The sequence below is a fragment of the Hipposideros armiger genome, unplaced genomic scaffold (genome assembly GCF_001890085.2).
Source record: "Hipposideros armiger isolate ML-2016 unplaced genomic scaffold, ASM189008v1 scaffold_362, whole genome shotgun sequence".
Classification (NCBI taxonomy): domain Eukaryota; kingdom Metazoa; phylum Chordata; class Mammalia; order Chiroptera; family Hipposideridae; genus Hipposideros; species Hipposideros armiger.
This window is the reverse complement of record NW_017731712.1, coordinates 888,160-907,443: the sequence shown is the minus strand read 5'-3', so window position 1 is coordinate 907,443 and position 19,284 is coordinate 888,160. Positions and strand designations below refer to the sequence as shown.

General features: G+C 57.6%; 2 protein-coding genes, 1 long non-coding RNA gene and 1 pseudogene across 12 annotated transcripts in view; 2 read left to right on the top strand and 2 right to left on the bottom strand.

Annotated features, from left to right (window-relative positions):
• Positions 1–4,400, bottom strand: part of GPS1 (G protein pathway suppressor 1) — a 5,234-nt gene extending 834 nt beyond the window's left edge. For 2 of the 10 annotated variants that reach the window (XM_019661971.1, XM_019661972.1), the window contains exons 1-13: positions 4,298–4,367; positions 3,929–4,132; positions 3,220–3,312; positions 2,509–2,690; positions 1,953–2,117; positions 1,743–1,878; positions 1,563–1,640; positions 1,343–1,403; positions 897–982; positions 608–702; positions 409–514; positions 250–330; positions 32–169 (exon numbers count right to left, since the gene is read on the bottom strand). In XM_019661971.1, the coding sequence (XP_019517516.1) occupies positions 32–169; positions 250–330; positions 409–514; positions 608–702; positions 897–982; positions 1,343–1,403; positions 1,563–1,640; positions 1,743–1,878; positions 1,953–2,117; positions 2,509–2,690; positions 3,220–3,312; positions 3,929–4,132; positions 4,298–4,330 (1,458 nt within the window). In that variant the 5' untranslated portion in view covers positions 4,331–4,367. Of the gene's footprint in view, positions 1–31; positions 170–249; positions 331–408; positions 515–607; positions 703–896; positions 983–1,342; positions 1,404–1,562; positions 1,641–1,742; positions 1,879–1,952; positions 2,118–2,508; positions 2,691–3,219; positions 3,313–3,928; positions 4,133–4,297 lie in introns of all 10 variants that reach the window. The other 8 variants (XM_019661973.1, XM_019661967.1, XM_019661965.1 and 5 more) reach the window with 8 other exon arrangements.
• RFNG (RFNG O-fucosylpeptide 3-beta-N-acetylglucosaminyltransferase) lies at positions 4,391–8,290 on the top strand. The gene is made up of 8 exons (XM_019661976.1): positions 4,391–4,750; positions 5,183–5,231; positions 5,815–5,917; positions 6,018–6,171; positions 6,293–6,381; positions 6,462–6,627; positions 7,184–7,269; positions 7,347–8,290. The coding sequence occupies exons 1-8, from the start codon at positions 4,472–4,474 to the stop codon at positions 7,426–7,428; spliced, it is 1,008 nt and encodes a 335-aa protein (XP_019517521.1). The 5' UTR covers positions 4,391–4,471; the 3' UTR covers positions 7,429–8,290.
• Positions 8,291–9,538: 1,248 nt separating this feature from the next.
• LOC109393065 (uncharacterized) lies at positions 9,539–10,736 on the top strand. Its single transcript, XR_002126171.1, has 3 exons — positions 9,539–9,792; positions 10,026–10,339; positions 10,457–10,736. It is a non-coding gene; the product is annotated as an uncharacterized LOC109393065 (long non-coding RNA).
• Positions 10,737–17,389: 6,653 nt separating this feature from the next.
• On the bottom strand, positions 17,390–18,734 carry LOC109393020 (ELAV-like protein 1 pseudogene; annotated as a pseudogene).
• Positions 18,735–19,284: the final 550 nt, after the last annotated feature.

The following is a 19,284-nucleotide window of genomic DNA, read 5'->3' as shown; positions in this document are numbered from 1 at the left end:
CCCCCGCGGCGCCCCGCCCCCTGACGCCCACCTTGCTGTGGGAGTCGATGCGAGCATTGATCAGCCCCTCCAGGATGAGCTGCGTCAGCTCGTCCTCTAGGGCTGCCACCGTGGTGTTGAAGGCTGTGGCCATCTTGCGCATGTCAGCCGACACGTAGGGGCTGAAATACTGTGGAGCAGAGGGCAAGTCAGCTGCCCAGCCACCAAGCGCGTCTGCAGCGCCCTGCCGCGGCCTGTGCCCCCGCTTACCTGGATGAGGGCACGGTTGCGAATCTGGGTGTACAGGGTCCTGACGTGGGGGGCCAGGTACATGTCCAAGAGCAGGTTGTCCTGGCAAGGAGAGCTGGTCAGGGACCGCCTGCCCCGGGCCCTCCGCCCACCGCCCTCCAGCCAGGCCCGGTCCCTCACCTTCATCTCGTCCAGCATCTTCAGGCACGAGGCGTACTTGGACTCGTAGAACTTGAAGATGATGTCCCGCACCTGGGGCTCCAGCTCCAAGAACAACTTGAAGGAGCTGCAGGCGCCAGACTCCTCAGAGCTGCCCTGCGCCCACCCACCAGCCCTACAGGCCCGGGGGGTGAGGCTCAGCGCCCTGCCCTCCACCCACCTGCTGGAGATGACGTTGCGCTGCAGCTCCTGCCGGTCAAAGGTGGCCAAGGCGCACAGGCCGCCATAGACGGCCACGTTGCTGGGGGACAGCAGCTGAGGGACAGAAGGAGGTGTTCCAGAGACCTGGGGTCACTGCTGGTCAGGACAGAAGCCAGGGTGGAGGCCATCCTGCCCCACCTAGGACCCCATTGGGTGACCACCCCCCAACAAAGAGCCCAACCCACAAGCCCTCCCCGTTTCACGAGTCCCAGCAAGGGCTGCTGCTTAGATGCCATCATGCCCCTCACCTCAGGGAAGTCGCAGTGATCAAAGGAGGCCAGCAGGAAGCACTTGGCCGCCTGCTTGTACTTGCGAGCAGCCAGCTCAGCCAGCCCTGGGGGAGGGGCAGGGGAGGGTGAGGCCCGGGGAGGGAGGCTGCCAGACCTCCCAGGGCCTCTCCTGCCCCAGCTGCTCCTCAGCCTCAGGGATAGATATTCTGGGTAGGAAGGCGAGTGACAATAGCCAAGAGCACGGTCAGGGTGCCTCCCTCAAGTCAGGCGCTTGGGGAAGCCGTGCACAGCTGCTGCTGCTGCTGTCGACAACCTGCCCTGACAGCAGCTGTCAGGAGGCAGCGTCTCTGCTCCTAAGCGCTGATCACACACTGGCCTCGCACATGGAACCCTAGCCGTGGGTGTGGGGCTCCAGGGCCTGCCCCAGCTGTGTGTCCTCCCACCCAGGGCCCCAGGGCCCTCACCTGCAGCACACTTGAGCTTGGTGAGGATGGCCTGGGTCTGGCTGTCCCGCTCCCCACGCTGCTGCAGGGGTAGGCGGCAGCAAGTGAGCAAGCAGTGCCCTCCACACCCTCGCCAACCCCCCGTCCCGACCCCTAGCCCCGGCCTGAGGAGGGCAAAGGCGGACTCGGGGAGGACGAAGCCCACCCGGCAGCAGCACTCAGGGCTCAGGGGGCGGGGTACCTCGGCAATCTCCGGGGTGGACTCGGCCTTGCTGACGTAGCTCAGCACGTGAGACCAATTCTGCAAGTAGACGCTGACCTGGTGGGCGGGCAGGTAGGGCCAAATCAGCCTAGGGGGCCCCACCTGGCCCAAGGCAGTCTGCCCTGTGCCCCCCACCCCCCCACCCACCACAGGGCCCACCTTGATGACGTTGAGGCACATGTTGATGACGTGCTTGGCGCTGGTGCAGTAGTCCCGGGCCCGGGAGTAACACTTGAGGGCGTTGCTAAGGTCCCCACAGTCGAGGTAGTGGTCACCCAGGTCATCATGGCCGCGCCTGTGGGCTGGGCTGTGAGTGGACACCTCCAGGGTATGGACCTGGCCGCCCTGCCCCCACCCCCGCAGCAGCACCTGATGCTCTCCTTGATGGAGTTGCCCTTGTAGTTCTTCAGGTCTGTGTCCAGCTTCTCCAGCTTCAGCAAGGCCTTCTTCCGCGTGGCCTCCACCCAGGCTGTGTCCAGTGGTGGGGGCTCCACGCCACTCTCGGGGATGGCGTCCGGTGCGTTCTGCAGCTCCCTGGGGGAGGACCTGGCCATCAGGGGTGATATGCCAGCCGGAGGGCACCTCCCAGGGGGACCTGCCCACCCCCAGCCCCACTGGGAGCACCCAGTTGGCAGGGGGGCACAGGGACAGTCTTGGGGGGAAGCCAGGGGGCTTCAGAATATGTACATGAGCACACGCATGCAGAAAATAGCCGGGATGACACAGAGAGCCTGACCTCTCCCCACCAGGAGAGTGAGCGCCCAGCCCATTTTGCCATTTACTGCTCTTCCTGGCCTTTCAACAGGAAGGCCGGCTGCCGTGCTGGGGAGTGCTGCTGTAAGTGCCGCACAGGGGTGGGGACCGGAGGGGCCCCTGTCCAGGCTGGACCCGATGGGGTCACACCATGCCCGACCCCTGGCCTCACCTGGTGGCCTCTGACAGCTTCCGGTGGACCTCCTCATACATGTCTACGTTGAAGGTCCTCTGCACAAAGGACAGGGCCATCTTGAGGGCCTCCACCCGCAGTGGGGGGCAGTGGTCGGCAATGAACTGCAGTCGCTCGATACGCATCAGACCACTGTAACTGGCTGCATACTGCTCCAGATCCTGGGGGACGGAGGAGGATTGTGCAAGGAGGCACCCCACACCCCAACTGCCCGCTAGTGAGTCAGGAGCAGCAGCCCGAAAGCTGGCCCTTCCCCCACGTCTGAGAGGCCCCAGGCCCATGATGGGAACAAGTGGGCAGATGGACCACTCTCCAGGGGCTGGACAGGCCACACAGGGTGGCAAGTGCAGGGGCCTCCAGAGTAGAGCTACGCCCAGGAAACGGGGAGGGACTGGCCAGGGCCGGATGGGCACCCGCTCACGACTGCCGGTCAGTCACCAGGCTGGGCAGTGAGGAGGCTGCTTTCTACACTGGGCCTCCAGGCAGACCTATCCTCATGGTGAGACGGCCCGCAGGCTGGCCTGGCATGCAGAAGTGGAGTGCAGAGTCCCCTCATAAGTGGGCAACCAGAAACTCTAGAGGTTTCTGGGTCACAGAAAGACACGGCCTGTGAGGAGCCTGGACGCCCCCAGCAAGACCGACACCCCAAGCCCTGCCCCCTTCGTCTCGCAGGGTCTCGCAGGCCCATACCAGGGTGGGGTTCTCCACCACATAGTTGACATCAGGTGTGTTCTGCGGGTCCTCCTGGGGGTCCACATCAATCTGCATGGGTTCCACTGCCCCCTGCAACATAGGCGGGCACCTTGTCACCTCCGGCACGGGACTGCCCAGGGAGGGCAAGAGACCCTCACTGTGCCCCGAGCTCAGCTGTGCCAGCCATCTCCCTGGCGGCATCCTGTCCCCCTATGCGTGCCCGTGCCAGCCCCTCCCCGTTCCCCCGTCTCCAGCACCTCAAGACTAGCGGCTCATGGGCAGAAAGCCCTGGCCCGATTCTAATCGCCCATCTTTGGGGCGGGAAAGCACTCATCGGAGGGCCGCTCCCCAGGGACCCCCGAGGGTCCCCGCATGTTCCCAGCCACCGTCCTGACGCAGCTTCCTCCAAGTCTTAAGAGAACAGGCGGACGCGACCTCAACCCGGGAATGTCCCGAGCAGCCGAGGCAGCAGTGCCGGCGACTCCTGCCGCGGGGCCGGGCGCCCGCCGATCCGGAGGCGGGAGCGGGTCACCTAGGGCGCAGCGGGCCGGACCTGGCGGCACGAGCCGCGCGCTCCCGGGAGCTCGGCGAGCGGCCCCCGCGCGGTCTGCGCGGGCTCGGCGGCCGGCGGGCGGGGCTGCCCCCCTCCCGGCTCGCTCGCTCGCTCGCTGGCTGGCTGTCCTGGGCCCCCTGTCCTGGACGGTACCTCATAAAGCAGCGTACAGGCCGACAGGCTGGCGCTCAGGCTGAAGTCCCCGGCCGTGCCCGGCAGGAAGAGGTCTGCCCTACTGCTGGGAGGGGCGCAGTACAGAGCTGTCACTGACGAGGCGGCCGCGCTGGGGGCCGGGCTATCCCTCATTCTGTCCTGACTCTCTGCACCCCCCGACCCTGACACAGAGCTGGCTGGCTGCTGCAGGGAGAAAGAGCGTTAGCGCGGGCGGGCCTGCCAGCGCCGACGCGCGGGGACGCTGCGGCCGGGACGGGGGCGGGGGCGCGCGGGCTGCACGGCCGGCCTCGGCCTCGGCTCCGGCCCAGCGGCGGGGGCGCGGAGGGGCCGCCGGCCGCAGCTCGTTACCTGCAAGTTAAACACCTGAACCGGCATCGGCATCTTCGCCCACCCCGCCGCGGCGTGCCGTCCACTTCCGGGGCAGCACGGCCACCGCTTCCGGGTCGCGGCGCGGGCGGGGCGGCCCTTAAAGGGGCCGCGGCGTGCGCCTGCCCCGGGCGCTGCCGGCCGGTCGGCGGCCGTATGAGCCGCGCGCGGGGGTTGCTATGCCGGGCCTGCCTCGCGCTGGCCGCGGCCCTGGCCGCGCTCCTGCTGCTGCCGCTGCCGCTGCCCCGTGGGCCCGCCCCAGCCCGGGCCCCGGCGCCGACCCCCGGTCCCGGCCCGCGCGGGCCCCCTGCCCGCGCCCACGCCCCCCACTTGCGGCCCGACGACATCTTCATCGCTGTCAAGACCACCCGGAAGAACCACGGGCCGCGCCTGGGGCTGCTGCTGCGCACCTGGATCTCCCGGGCTCGACGGCAGGTGGGAACCCTGGCCCTGGCAGGAGTGCTGCGGGATCCCCGACACCGGGGTCCACCTACCCGGGGCTGTGTCCCCAGCATGGTGGCCAGGCCCCAGGCCCTGCGTCAGCGGGGACCCAGGGCCCCCAGCGCCCACCCCGTCTTGCTCTTTTCTGGGCTCCAGACTCGGGTGGGTTCTCCCAGCTGACACTGGGCGGAGACCCTAGAAACCTCTGTGAGGAGCAGGATGGCGCCGGGCACCACCGTCTCCTCTCCTCCCACCCCCGTCCGTGTCCATGCCCGGGCTTGGCCTGGCTGCACTTCTCTGCCTGAGGTCCCACCTCGGCAGCCTCACTCTCGCTCACCCTCACTCTCGCTCACCCGGGCCAAGGCCCTGCCAGGCCAGGGGTCACTGGGGAGTGCCACTTATGCCTCACAGGCTGTTTCTCCCCAGACTTTCATCTTCACCGATGGGGACGACCCTGACCTACAGCTCCAGGGAAGTAAGTGCCCCCCCTCCCAGCCAGTGTGCCCAGGGGGCCCTCGCGGAGCCCTCGATGCAGTGCCACACACGCCCCTGCTGTGGACAGCGGCTCACGGGGGTTAAGCCACCAGCTTAGGGTCGTTGACTGGTAGAGGGCGGAGCCAGGATGCCCACCTGCCTGCAGCCCCGCATCCAGGGCGCCACCCTGCCAGCCATGTTCTGCTTGCCTCCGCTGCTGGCTGACTTCTAGGGCCTCAGGCCCAAGCCACAGCCCACGAAGAAGCCCCACTAGGAAACCGTCCCTCCCGGGCCTGCCCTGCCTGGCGTGGGTCCCCCCTCAATCCTGTTCCCTGGTGGGTTTCCACTCATGGGATTCCAAGCGGTTGTCATCTGCCTGGACTGCAGAGGTTAACAACAGGGTCAGCTGAGGGAAGCCAGGCCAGGGCTGTGGTTGGATCCGGCCTTGAGGTTCTGAGTAGGGCAAGGCGGCCAGGCCTGCAGTTAGCCACGTTTTGCCCTGACCTTGGTGGGGCGGGCTGGCGACAGGCCTCGCCCCAGGCCTCGCCCAGGTCCTCCCAGGTCCCCAATCCTTCAACCGGCAGGCAGCCACGTCATCAACACCAACTGCTCAGCCGTGCACACCCGGCAGGCGCTGTGCTGCAAGATGTCGGTGGAGTACGACAAGTTCATCGAGTCTGGACGCAAGTACGTGGTGGCCGCGCCCCTGCGCCCCGTCGGAGAGCCCCGGGCTGCAGCTGGGCCCACACACCTGTACACACTCGACGGACTTCCTCACTGCCTCCAGGTGGTTCTGCCACGTAGATGACGACAACTACGTGAATCCCAGAGGCCTGCTGCAGCTGCTGTCCACCTTCTCCCCCAGCCAGGACGTCTACCTGGGGCGGCCCAGCCTGGACCACCCCATTGAGGCTACCGAGAGGGTCCAGGGAGGAGGAACCGTGAGTGCTGGGCCCAGGGAGTGACAGCTGAGAGTGTGGGGACCCCGTGGGGAATGGCAGGTGCCTGATCCACCCAGGCCAGGGGGCGGCAAGCAGCACTGACTCCGCTCCCTCCTCCCAGGTGACCACTGTCAAGTTCTGGTTCGCTACTGGTGGGGCCGGGTTCTGCCTGAGCCGAGGCCTTGCCCTCAAGATGAGCCCGTGGGCCAGGTGAGTGAGGGACATGGGGCGCCGGCTGCTCAGGTGGGGTGCGGAGAACTGACGCGGCGCTGACCAGCACCCACCCCCAGCCTGGGCAGCTTCATGAGCACGGCCGAGCGGGTGCGGCTCCCGGACGACTGCACAGTGGGCTACATCGTGGAGGGGCTGCTGGGCGCCCGCCTGCTGCACAGCGCGCTCTTCCACTCCCACCTGGAGAACCTGCAGCGGCTGCCGCCTGACACTGTGCTCCAGCAGGTACGGCGCTGGGTGCTCCCTGGCGTCCCGGCGGCTGTCCCCGTTCTGGAGACCTTGCCCCCCACCCTGTTGCCTAAGGGGCCTGGCCCAGACGGTCTCCCAGCTGAACAAGGGCTCCGAAGGGATTCGCACGTGGCTGGGGTGGGCCCCAGCGTGGACTCTGGACTTGGCCTCCTGGGACCCAGGGTCCCCCCGAGGGTGGTGGGGGCACCATTCTCATCTGGGGGCTTGGTTGTAAAGGACAGCTGCTGCGATCTCCCATGTGGATGGGCCCGGGACAGCTGGGCAGTGGGCAGTGGTCTGGGTGCTGATGGGAGTCACAGACCAGGCCACCGGCAGGGCTGATCGGCTGCCCTCCTGTGGTGTCGTCTATGCCGGCCATGCCTCTCAGCCTACATCACTTGTCAGTGCTCTTCCAGACCTTCCTGGGAGGGCACGGGCTAAGGGCCCCGGGGGGACCAGGAGGCCGAGCAGCCTCTCTAGGCTGGACTCCTGAAGCGGACAGAGGAAGCGAGGCCTGGCCCTGAGAGTGTGTCGCCCTCCTCCCTTCTCCCAGGTCACCTTGAGCTACGGGGGTCCTGAGAACCCCCGTAATGTGGTGAACGTGGCCAGAGGCTTCAGCCTGCAGCAGGACCCCACACGGTGAGTAGACAGTGGGGCGGCGCTCGGGAGCCAGCCCACCGCTCGCACCGCCCTGACCACCACATCCCCCTTCTCAGGTTTAAGTCTGTCCACTGCCTTCTCTACCCGGACACGGACTGGTGTCCTGTGCAGAAGCAGGGTGACCTCGCCTCTAAGTGACGCTTGACCCCCAACCCAGGGTTGGCGCTGGCTCTGCCCAAGGGAGGAGGCGTGGTGCTGCCCCCTGCTGGCCTCAGTTGACTCCCTCGGGCGGTCAAGGCCACGCCGCAGCCACATCCAGGGAGACGTGAGCACCCAGCAGGCAGCTGGCCTGCAGGCCTGCCCTACAGCCCCTGGCAGACCCGGGTGATAGGCGCCTTGGGAGAGCGGGGACATGCCCGCCCTGCCCAGAGGCCCGGACCCTGGTACGCGGGCTGCCCCTTCCCCAAGCCCTGCCCTGGAGGTTTGCTCCCATGGGAAGGGTCTCCACTCGCGTGTTGGGGGGCCTGGGAGGGGGCTGGTGTCTGGCTCCCCAGGCTCTGTTCTGCCCTCACCTGCTGGAGGGGGCCCCAGGTGGACCAGGTGCTGAGGAGTGGGCCCAAGGCCAGGGTCATGTGTGGGATCCTTTGCAGATGTTTTACCTGCAGGCCTCGCAGGGGCTTGGTCCCCAGCCAGGGCATCGGGGTCTCGGGGGGGGGCGTGACACTCAAGGACTCAGGCCCCCTGGCCAGCCATGCTCTTGGGCGTGTCCATGCAGAGGCCACCTTATTGGGGGGCCCTTCAGCCAAGGCCTCTGTCAGGTTCCTCAGCCAGACTCCCTTACTGGGAGCCTTGAGGACAGCTCTCCAGTCTGACTCAGTCCTTGTCCTGCCCCCCTGGCCCCAAGTCCATAAAACAACAGGAGACTTGTGTTTGGGCGCTCCCTCTGTCTGCACACCACCCGCCCTGACTGCCTTTCCGTGGGAGGAGGAGGTGACCGAGGCAGCGTCTTCCTCGCCTCGTGCTGTGCTGTTCAATCGTGAATAAAAACTTGATTGTCACCGTCTATCTGTATCATTGTCTCAACGGGCAAGCGTAGCTCCTGGCGGCTCAGCTCTGGACAGGCCACACAACATGCAGCCTCCCCATCCCACGCAGGTCTGTGTTCCTTATAGCCTCTGCCAGCCCCGCCTTCCGTTGCCCAGGGCTCTTCTGTGTGGGGGTCCTGTGGGGAGTGACGGCATGAGGACAAACCTTGTCCCTGGAGGTGATCTTCCTGACGGTTGTGCTGGCTTTCTCAACAAGTAGAACTATGTGTGTGTGTGTGCATGTGTGCATGCGTGTGCATATGTACGCATATGTGTGGGGTGTGCACACATGTTCCTGGCACGTACTTTGTGAATTGCTGTGCAAATGTGTAAGCAGCTGTGTGCATGGGCACGTGGCTATGCACGTGTGTGCATGGCTATGTAGACATGTGTGGAGGGCAGGCAGGCAATACTCAATAGGCAGGTTGGTATCCACGTGGCTGGTTTGTGTGTGAGTCGTTGGTGTGTCCTCAGGAGGAAAAGGAACCCCGGGGACACGTGGGGCCGGGTGTCCCAGGGCTGGGACCTGCAGCTGTGGGAGCCCGCGAGAGGCCCCGACTTGGTGCTCTTTGTGCTCTGTCAGGCTCTGGGCTGAGGAGCAATGTTGGGGTCGAGACAAGTGCAGGGGCAGTGAGTCTCAGCAAGCCTGCAGCCTCAACTCCACGAGGGGGAAGAGAGAATTCTCACAACTTGCCACGGACATGTTACGGCACCAATGACAGACCCCAGGGCCCCAGGACGGCAAGGGTGCCCGCGGCATGGGGCCGTCAGCTTCTCCCCATGGGCCGCGTCTCGCCTCGCATGGCCTGCGGTCTGCTAGGTGCTCCATTCACTGCAGACTGGGGCTCTGTGTCCCGTCCCCGTAATGTCACCTAAGGATTTCCCTCCTTTCTGAGCCTTGCCCCAGGCCCCGCCCATGACACAATGTCCTAGATGGCAAAGGACATGGAAGAAAATGTGTCTCCCCGACAGAGAGCGTGTCTTGCAAGCAGCTCCTATATGAGCAAGTTGTTACTCAGAACCCAGCAGCATCCGGCTCCTGTCAGTGCCAGAGCCTCCCAGAGGCATCGGTCCTGCCCACAGTGCCGCTGGGAGGGAGCCTGTCGTTCCCCCTGCCCTCTGTCTGCTCTGCCTGAGCACTTGGGACGCCAGGAGCACACACACAGATGTTTCTCAGCATCTAAACCATCCCCTGACGTTGCGTCTTGCCACAGGTTTGTGAGCTAAGCCTGTTCCATTTTTTTGTTTGTTTTTTGTGGGCATAAGCTCATGTCCACTTACTCAGGTCTTGAGGCTTTTTTTCTCATAAGTGACCGGTCACACCACTGCCATTTTGTGTTGTTGGATTATGATTATACACTTTCAAACCAGTAATTTTCCACTGGATTCAAACAACTGTTCCCAGGAGAAGCCAGTCTTGCTGCTCAGATCTGAGAAGAGACTTTGGCAAGCCAGGACTCAAGTCACCGCCAATCTGGTGAGCTCGGTGTAGGGCACCGCAGCATGGACAGGGCGGGAAGCGAGCTGAGGCCCAGCCAGACCTCAGGAGCAGGAATGGAGCCCAGAGATGGGCAGATGGGCTCCAGGAGCCCACGAGGGTGGGAGAAGCCAGGCAAGGTCCTCTGGCCTTGGGCACAGGTCACCTGTGAAAGGGGTCTATGGAAGGTCACCAGAAATTCTCTGCTCAGCAGCCACGTCCCGTATTCGCAGATGCAGAACGTGCGGCATCCCCTGAGACCTTGATACTAGCTGAGCACCCCCGACCCACAGGCCTCGCCGGTGTTCACAGCACAGAGCAGCGCCAACAGATTGGACTGAGCTGCCCCTCCTCCAGCTGGAGCAGCCTACGGCCCCAACCACCTCAGAGGCACAGACCTCTCCCTTCACCAGGTCCAAGGACTGGTCACCCTGAGGGGCTGGTTGGTGTCCTCAGGCTGCAGGGCCTGCCAGGGCAGCTAGCTGGTCCATATACTTTTCAGAGAGAAAATAGCCTGGGAGGAACACACTGAAAAATGCAAAAATGGGTAAAATGCTTTTTTCTCTTTCCACTTTTTGGTACTTTACAAATGACACACTCTGTGTCATAATAGACATATATAGTAGATGCATAATCAGAAAATTTTTAAATCTTGTTAATTAAGGTTAAGGATTAAGCTGTGTACTCGGCCCGCCCTCTTAACACCTTTTGGATGAGTGTTTACTGAGCATCAGCGCACCCCTGCCCTTGCGTGCAGGGCGCTGAGCGAGCGCAGGCTTCCAGCATGAGGACCCGCCGTGGGGACCAGCTGCCTGGCTGAAGGCTCCGCTGAGTGGGGGTAACTGCTAACGAGTACTGGCTTCCCTTGGGGGTGATGAAAACACAGTCGGTCTTCGTCTGTTTGTGAATTCGCCCACTCAATAAAGTTTATTTGTAACTCCAAATCGATCTTGCTTTCCTGGTCATTTGCAGACATGGAAGAGTCACCAGGTGTGCCATCCCCCGCAGAGGTGGGTCCAGGTGGGGCTTTGCCTCCCAGGTGCCTGAGGATGGAACTCTGGGCCAGATGGACCACTTTGAATCCCACCTCTGTGCTTCAGGCACAGAACCTCATTTTCACAGAACCACCCCGAACCTCATTTTCTCTTTTGTAAAATAAGGAAACTAGAGTCCACCAGATTGAGTTGTTTTAGGATTTAATATCATAATCTGCAAATTGTGTGCGTATGTATTTTCCCCGAGGGCAAAGGCTCCCACCTTAACTAGTTCCGTATCTGCGGTGACTTCAGACTGCCATGAGTAATGGAGGTGGCTTTATAATGGAGTAGGGCATGTGGTGGTTACACATCTGTGAAGATAATAAAACCCACTGAATGGCACATTTCAAAACTGTACACTTTTTTGATACATGAATGATATCTCAGCAAAGATGTTACTTAGAAAGTAAGCCAAGATGAAATTCAACATTGGAATACCCCTCTATTTATTATCTAATTCGAATTTATTAACAAAACCATTCCCACAAAGAAATCCCCAGGGTCAGATGGTTTCACTGGTGGATTCTGTGAAATATTCCAGGAAGGAACCACATTACTGGTACACACAGCCTTTCACGAAATAGGTGAGAACGGGACATTTCCTGACGAGACCCGCTCGTCAACTAAAGCTACCCGAGTGGACTGGGTGGGAGATTAGAAAAGATGGACACAGAGACAAAAGCTGGGATCAGGAGGTCCACTGACCGCTGATGGCGGAGCAATGGCCACGTTTATTTTTTGCAGAGAGCTTATATAGTAGCAAGCAGCTGCAGAGAGCACTAAACAGCTGCAGGGGATCTGTTTATCGGGTTAGACATAGTAAGTTACATCCTGTTATGCACTTCTCTAAGTGCACAAGCAGGTTACATTTTGTTATGCACTTTTCAGAGTCTCCTGCGGCTTCAGCTATTCCTTTTTCTTCTTGGATCAGTGGGGGTGGAACGTTCCCTGAACTGTGGGTGGAACATTCCCTGAACTGTTCCACAGGCTGTGAGGACCCTGTCAGCTCACAACCTGCTCCCCACAATTTCCTGGCTCATTTTGGAGGCTGGCATGACTCTGGTACCCAGATCAGACAAATACATTTTAAAAATATTGACCAGCTGAATCTAAAGTTGACATTGAAATGCATAGATACAAAAAGCAATCTTGAAAAAGAATAAAGCTGAGGGACTCACAGAGCCTGACTCCACGGCCTGCTGTCAAACTCTGGTACCAAGCCGGTGTGGCTGGCACAGCAGAGAGCCCAGACGCAGACACACACTTACTCTGTCATATGGTTTCCAATAGCGTCACCATGGCAACTCAGTGGGGAAGAGTCTTTTCAACAAATGGTGCTAGAATTAGTTTATTAATTATTAATTTATGTCAGGATGGGCTAGGCCGTGGGGTAGAAAGGACAGCCCGAAAGCATATTTGTCCACGTCACATTGTCACCTGCGTGCGTGGTGAGGGGGGAATCCAGGCCTCTTCGATCCTTTGTAGTTTAAGTCACCCGAGTATCACCAGCTGAGATGCAGGACAGAGGACATGCACCACCTGAGCCCATGGGGGACCCATATTACTTCTCCCATTGGCTGGAAAAAGTCACAGGGTCCCCTTAACAGCAGAGAAGCTGGACAAGGTGGAGAAGCACCGTTGGGAGGGAGAGCCTAGGTCTGCAGGTGTTAGCTGGTGCCCTGTCCTTCCGGTCCCTCCTGTTGTCCCCGCGGTGTCACTCGCCTGTGGACAGCTGAAAGCATTCCTAATGACGTGGATGGTGACTCACAGTCTGGAGCCGCAGATAGATTTTTCAAGGAGTAGTAAGGGGAAGAAAAAGGAAATAAAGAAGGAATAAAAAGAAGAAAGGAGATACAGAAGAAAGGCCCCAGAACAGCTGGGGGAGTCGTCCATCTTCTGTCTTTTAAGAGGAGGGGAGGGGGCCGGCTGAGTGGCTCAGTTGGTTGGGGGTGCAAGCTCCGAGCAACAGGGTCGCCAGTTCAATTCCCACATGGGCCAGTGAGCTGCGCCCGAGCTGAGCTGCTGCTGGCAGGAGCCTGTGTTCCTAACAACAAAGTTTCCGGTTCGACTCACACATGGGATGGTGGGCGTACAACTAACACTGAACACGGCACCTTGAGCTGAGTGGCCACGAGCTGCCAATGGGTGGATGGTGACTGGACTTGGAGCTGAGCTAGCAGCGCCTCCACAATTAAGATTGAAGGACAACAACTTGGCTGTTCCCCTTCCCCAATTCCCCAACCCTGTTCCCCTTCCCCAATTCCCCAACCCTGTTCCCCTTCCCCAATTCCCCAACCCTGTTCCCCTTCCCCAATTCCCCAACCCTGTTCCCCTTCCCCAATTCCCCAACCCTGTTCCCCTTCCCCAATTCCCCAACCCTGTTCCCCTTCCCCAATTCCCCAATAAAATCTTTAAAAAAAAAAAAAAAGAGGAGGGGAGGTAAGTGCCTGCATTTTGAAACTGCAGTCGGGGGGTAGTCGGCAGTGGCAGGGTCTTGGGTGGGTCTCCCCAGGAGGGTCCTCTGGAAGCCTCAGCCAGTGGATGGTGGCACTACCTGCTGGACTCTGTCCTGGATGCAGGAATGCATGGGGAACGGGTTCCCCAAGCCCAGTCCACAGCTGTCCCCTCCATTTAGTTCCCCCAGCCTGTGCTGGGCACCAGGCTTGTCCCCGGGACCCACACTACGTCAGGGCTCCCTGAGCCCAGCAGGGCAGGCCTTCCTCCCCCACCTTCCCCCCACGGCAGCCTCAGTGCCTCCCCTCTGACCTGAGCAAGGCCTCGGGCTGCCCAGCTGAGTTCTGGACAAAGTCAAGGCAGCCTGGATCCTGGGAAGAGCAGACGATTCTCTTTGGGGTTCACAGAGTGGCCTTGGTCCCCTAACCTGCTCTGTTTCTTTCCCTTGCTTGGCAGACATGAACACAAGCCTCAAAATGCACAGTTTTGGGATGGTTACCCCCAAGAGACATGTGTACCCCATCCTCGAGCCAGGGTGGCTACCCACAGCTGTGGGTCCCTCCCTCGCCTCCTTTCCTCATTGCTTTTTTCCCTTCCTTCTTTTGTGTTCCCTTTCTTCACATCTAGGTGCTGAGGGTCTCCTTCTCACACGCCCCATGCACGCCAGGCTCATTCCTTTGTCGTCCTGCCGTCTACACCACGCCCCTCCTGGAAACCATTCTAATGTGTTTCAGTGTGTAATTGTGTTTGTGTTCCCGTAAAATGTGTATCGTTTTGTGGCAGAGATGTTTATGCTTACGATTTGCACGGTGCATCTTTTTCCATCATTTACCTTCAACCTATATGTAATTTTATATTTATAGTGAGTCATTCATAGATCGCATATGGCCTTGCTTTTATATTCAGTATGACAATGTCTGCCTTTCAGCTGGAGTGTGTAGTCAGTTTACGTTTAATGTAATTGTTGGTATAGTTGGGTCGATGAGTACTACCTTGTTATGTGTTCTATTTCTTCTCTCTGCTTTTTGTTCTTCTGTTACTCTTTTCCTGCCTTTCTTGGGGGTCGGGGGCGGTAATCAAGTAGGTTTAGTATTTTCATTTGTTTCCTCTATTGGTTTCTTAGTTCTACATTTAAAAATTATCTTGTTAGTAGTCTAGTGTTAACAGTATGCGTCTTCAATTTATCAAGATTCGTTGAGAGTCAGTATTGAACTACTTTACACTTCATACCTCTTCACAAATGTAATGACCTCGAAAGAGTATAATTTTTTTTACCCTCAGTATACCTTGGGATATTGTTGTTATATCTTTTACTTTTACATATGCCGAAAATTTCGCTTTACACTGTTATTTTTATTTTAAAGAGTCAATTGTTTTCAAAGGAAATTTTGAAAAGAAAATTTGTGTTTTATATTTTCCAATGTATTTATTATTTCTAGCATTCTTCTTTCTTTCTGGCAGATGCAAGGTATCATTTGGTTTAATTTCTCTTCAGGCTAAAGAACATCCTTTAGCTTTCTTTTTTTTTTTTTAGCTGAGCCATCCTGCCACCTGTTGGCAGCTCAGTGGCAGCTCAGCTCGGGTCGTGAATCAATCCTTTAGCTTTCTTATAGAGCAGGTCTGCTGGTGACAAAAATTTCTCAGCTTTTGTTTACCTGAAAATGTCTTTGTTTCACCCTCATTTTTATTTTATTTATTTATTTTTATTTTAATTTAACTTAATTTAATTTTTAAAAAGATTTTATTGGGGGGCCGGCCGAGTGGCGCGATGGTTAAGAACTGGCTTGGGATGCCAGAGGGCCCTGGTTCGGATCCCACATGTGAGGGCCAGTGACACTGCCCTCTACAGGTAAGATGCTGAACAACAGCTCAACCTGGAGCTAGGCTGCCGTGAGTCGCTGGTGCCTGCCATGGCGTAGGCTGCAGCCCCTGCTGCAGTGGGTTGCCATGGGCTACCGTGTGTAGCCAGCAGCCAGCGTGAGCGGCCAGCAGCCGCAGTGAGCGGCCGTCCAGAAGCCGGCGACTGATCTGCCTCACCCGGGAAGAGCGCAATGATGGTGCCAACTTGGACCAGTGAAGCAACGTCCTCCACAACTAGACTGAAGAACAAAAGGACAGCAACTTGTCTGTTCCCCTTCCCCCAAAATTCCCCAGTAAAAATCTTTAAAAAAAAAAAAATTTATTGGGGAAGTGGGGAAGGGGAACAGTGTTGGAGAATTAGGGAAGTGGAACAGCCCAGTTGTTGTCCTTCAGTCTTAGCTGTGGAGGGCGCAGCTAGCTCAGCTCCAAGTCCGGTTGCCATCTGGCCACCTGTCGGCAGCTTGCAGCCTCTCAGCTCAAGGTGCTGAGTTCAGTCTTAGTTGCAGGAGTCGAACCAGCAACCTTCTTGTTAGTCGCATGTGCTCTCACCAAGCTGAGTCATCCCTGTGTGGTTCCAATTATGCTGGCCTGGGTCAGGCCCTCACACGTCATGTGCCAGCTAGAAGGCTGGGCATGGATGTCAGTCGGCTGGGCTAGTGCAGTGTCCAACCCTGGGCCAGGGGCAGGGGATGAGGGGCTAGGGTGGGGCCCTCCAGGCAACCATACTGCAGAGCTGGGAGAGCACAGGGCACACAGTGGGGGTGGGGCGTGCCGAGGGCACTTCTGGCCAGCAGTAAGGGCCTCTAGAGCACGGTTTGCACCAAAGCTGGCTTGAGCCAGTCCAGCAGGCCCACCAAAGATCACAGGACAAGTGAAAGGGTTTGGATACCATTCTGGGAGCAAGAAGCCACTCGGGGATCTAAGCAGATGGGCCTTTCAGGAAGGACAAGCCAGGCCTCTGGCAGGCAGAGGGCAAGGTCCAAGGTTAGAAGCATAAGGCAGGGTTAGCAGGGTGGCTAGGGTGGGGGTGGGGACTACACCACAGGCCAAGCTTCATGGGGAGGATTCTTTTTGCTGTCCTCTCAAATCTGTGCCTCCTGCTGTCCCTAGCCACCCTCTCCTCCAGCCTGTCCACATCTCTGGGCCCAAAGCCCCAGGTGACCCAGAGGTCCTGCAATCGCCAATTCCCTACACCTGGCCACAGAAGGTCCTGGGGGCAGTGGTTCTAAACTTTCCCACCATGACCCACAGAACAAAAAAGCTTGTGCAGGGGGAGCCAGTGCACACATGGGCACTTGTACTTCTGTAACTGACCCTAAAGCCTCAGGAAGCAATGCTTGCCCTTGCCAGCCGCGGCATACCCCGTGACACTATCCCTGCCTATCCAAACAAGATTTTTTTTTCCCCTGAGCAAAACAAAACCAAATTTAATGGTCTTAAATGCAAAAGTAAAAACAAACAAAAAACACAAAAAAGCAAAAGAAAATTAACAGAACAGAACAACCTAAAATGTCAAGGCAGTTATGAAGAGAACTTTGAGGGTTAATCTTTAAAACTACAAACCAAAGGGGTTTTTTTGGTTAATAGATAACTAGCAAGAAGTAAGTACTTTTCTGCTGAGTGTTCATACGAAAGCAAAATTTCAAAACAAAATCTGACTAAAATAGAAAAAGAGTCTAGAGCTCACAAGAGGGGATGCGAGAAATACAATGCTCAAATGTTTCTGTGTTATTAAAAAATAGAGCTATCTTACACATTCGAGCTATGTTAAATGCTCTTGGAAAGTGGAGAAATGATTGTGAACAGTATCTGGTGTAGGGGGCACCGTGCATGCAATGTGTGGACAGGAATTCGGATGTCAGAGTAGCAACACATCTTCAGGCGTGCCTGGAGCTTAGATCTGACTCGGGAATATATGGAGTTTCCCTGAAACTCTTTGGTCCATTCCCATTGGCGCCTGGGCTTACGAAACACGTTCTTGTGTCCTCCTCTGGAGGGCCCGGCCCGGCATGTGGCCCCCCTCCCCATGGTGGCCCACGTCGGAAGGGCCCGAGGCCACTGCCATGACCACTCGGCAGACCCTGGGACTGAGTGAGCAGGAGGTGGCAATGGGACCTGCTTGGGGAAACAATTTCATGTCAACCAAAGCAGAAATCGCTTAAAATGTTGAAGCGGTTGAGAAAATGCACACTCAGCATCTGTCTAACATCTTTAGTTTAAAAACGAAAACTAAAAGGTCATTTCTATTTTTTTTTTTTATCCAGTTTGAGGAGACACCGAATGAAACAAGTGTTAGACAGTCTCAGAAGTTAAAGCATGCTTCAGTTTCACCACCATCCTGAGGGACTGGTGAGTCAATGCAGTCTACTGAGATTTGTTTAATATATATTTTAAAGGAAATAACTTAAGAAACTTAAAATTGGTCTAACATTGTGGGATTTCAAACATTTGAACATGTCGGTTGCATCCCAGAGTATAAAAACCTTTTCACTTCTCATTTAGGCTAAGACAAACACTTGTGAAAATTGGCGCAAAATGAGTTGTACACTAACAAAAAAGTTTCAACTTCTTCACTCTGAATTATCTATTCCGTACAAAAAAAGCATGAGCGAGTTATTTGTGGGACTTACTGGTTTTGAAGGAAACCTGTAAGATTTTGTCCCCCAGGCGGTAGCCGTTCAGACTTGCTATGGCCATCGCGGCTTCTTCACAGTTTGTCATGGTCACAAAACCAAAACCGTTGCACTTGTTGGTGTTAAAGTCGCGAATCACTTTCACATTGGTGACTGTGCCAAAGAGGCCAAACATCTGCCAGAGGATTCCCTCATCGGCATCTTGACCAAGGTTGTAGATGAAGGTGCACCAGCCTGGAGACGCGTTGCCTGGGACATTGACACCAGAAGCCCACTCATGTGATCTGCGCCCATAGGGAAGAACCTGAATCTCTGCGCTTGGTGATGAACGGGGCCTCCGAACCGTCTAGCGGGCGAGTGGTACAGCTGGGAGAGCAGTGCCACGTTTTTGTTCTGGTTGGGATTGGCTGCGAACTTCACTGTAATGGGCTCGGAGGAACCTGGGGGTTTATGACCATTGAAACTGGTAACTGCCTCTTCTGCCTCCGACCGTTTGTCAAACCGGATAAACGCAACCCCTCTGGACAAACCTGTGGTCTGGTCCACGAGGACCCGGGAGTTGACGATTCGCCCAAACCGAGAGAACATGTCCCCCACGTCCTTCTGGGTCACGGTCCTGGGGAGCCCGCTGATGTACAGGTTGGCGTCTTTGATGACCTCTGAGCTTGGGCGAGCATACGACACCTTCATGGTTTTGGACTGGAGCCGCAGGCCGTTCAGCGTGTTTATTGCCCTCTCCGCCTCCTTTGCAGTCACGTAGTTCACAAAGCCATAGCCCAAGCTGTGTCCTGCAACTTGATCCCGAATACGTTTCGCAGATTCCACTTCACCCATACTGCTGAACAGACTTCGCAACTCATCCTGGGTCATGTTCTGAGGGAGGTAGCTGACTATTAAGTTAGTTCTCCCGATGTCATCCCTGCAGTCTTCGGCCATGTGGTCTTCATAACCATTAGATGTTGTATTTTTTTTTTAAATCTGGATGCGGGCGGGCGGGCCCGCCCGGGGCTCCTCAGCGCACACGATCCGCTCCGGCCCGCCCAAACAAGGTTTTTAAAGTGCTGATGGCCTCGTGTGGGCTGCGGGGTGATTTGGGGTTCCACTCCTTTGACGCTAGAGTGGACCTTCGTGGGCACTGGGTACTTCTCCAGGCTTACTGGGTTGTCCAAACTTTTTCTCTGTGGGCACTACGGGTGAGCCACTTTTCTCCCCAGAAGCAAAACAGGAAATGTTAGCATTGAATATTCCATTTACAGGTTCTTTCTGGTAGTAACCACCACTTTTGTTTTATTTTTGTTTTGTTTTGTTTTGTAATACAGTAATCCTCTTGGCAGGGGAAAAAATGCTGGCGGGGAACCGGCTAGACCAATTTCACTCCGGGCTCATGAGTCGCCCCCGGGCAGTGTGGAGAACTCCGCCCCAGGACCTGACTGCCCAGCCCCGGCCGATCGCCCCGCAGGGGCCGCTATTTAAACGTTGCAGCCCCGCGCCCTGCGATTCGCCTCGCT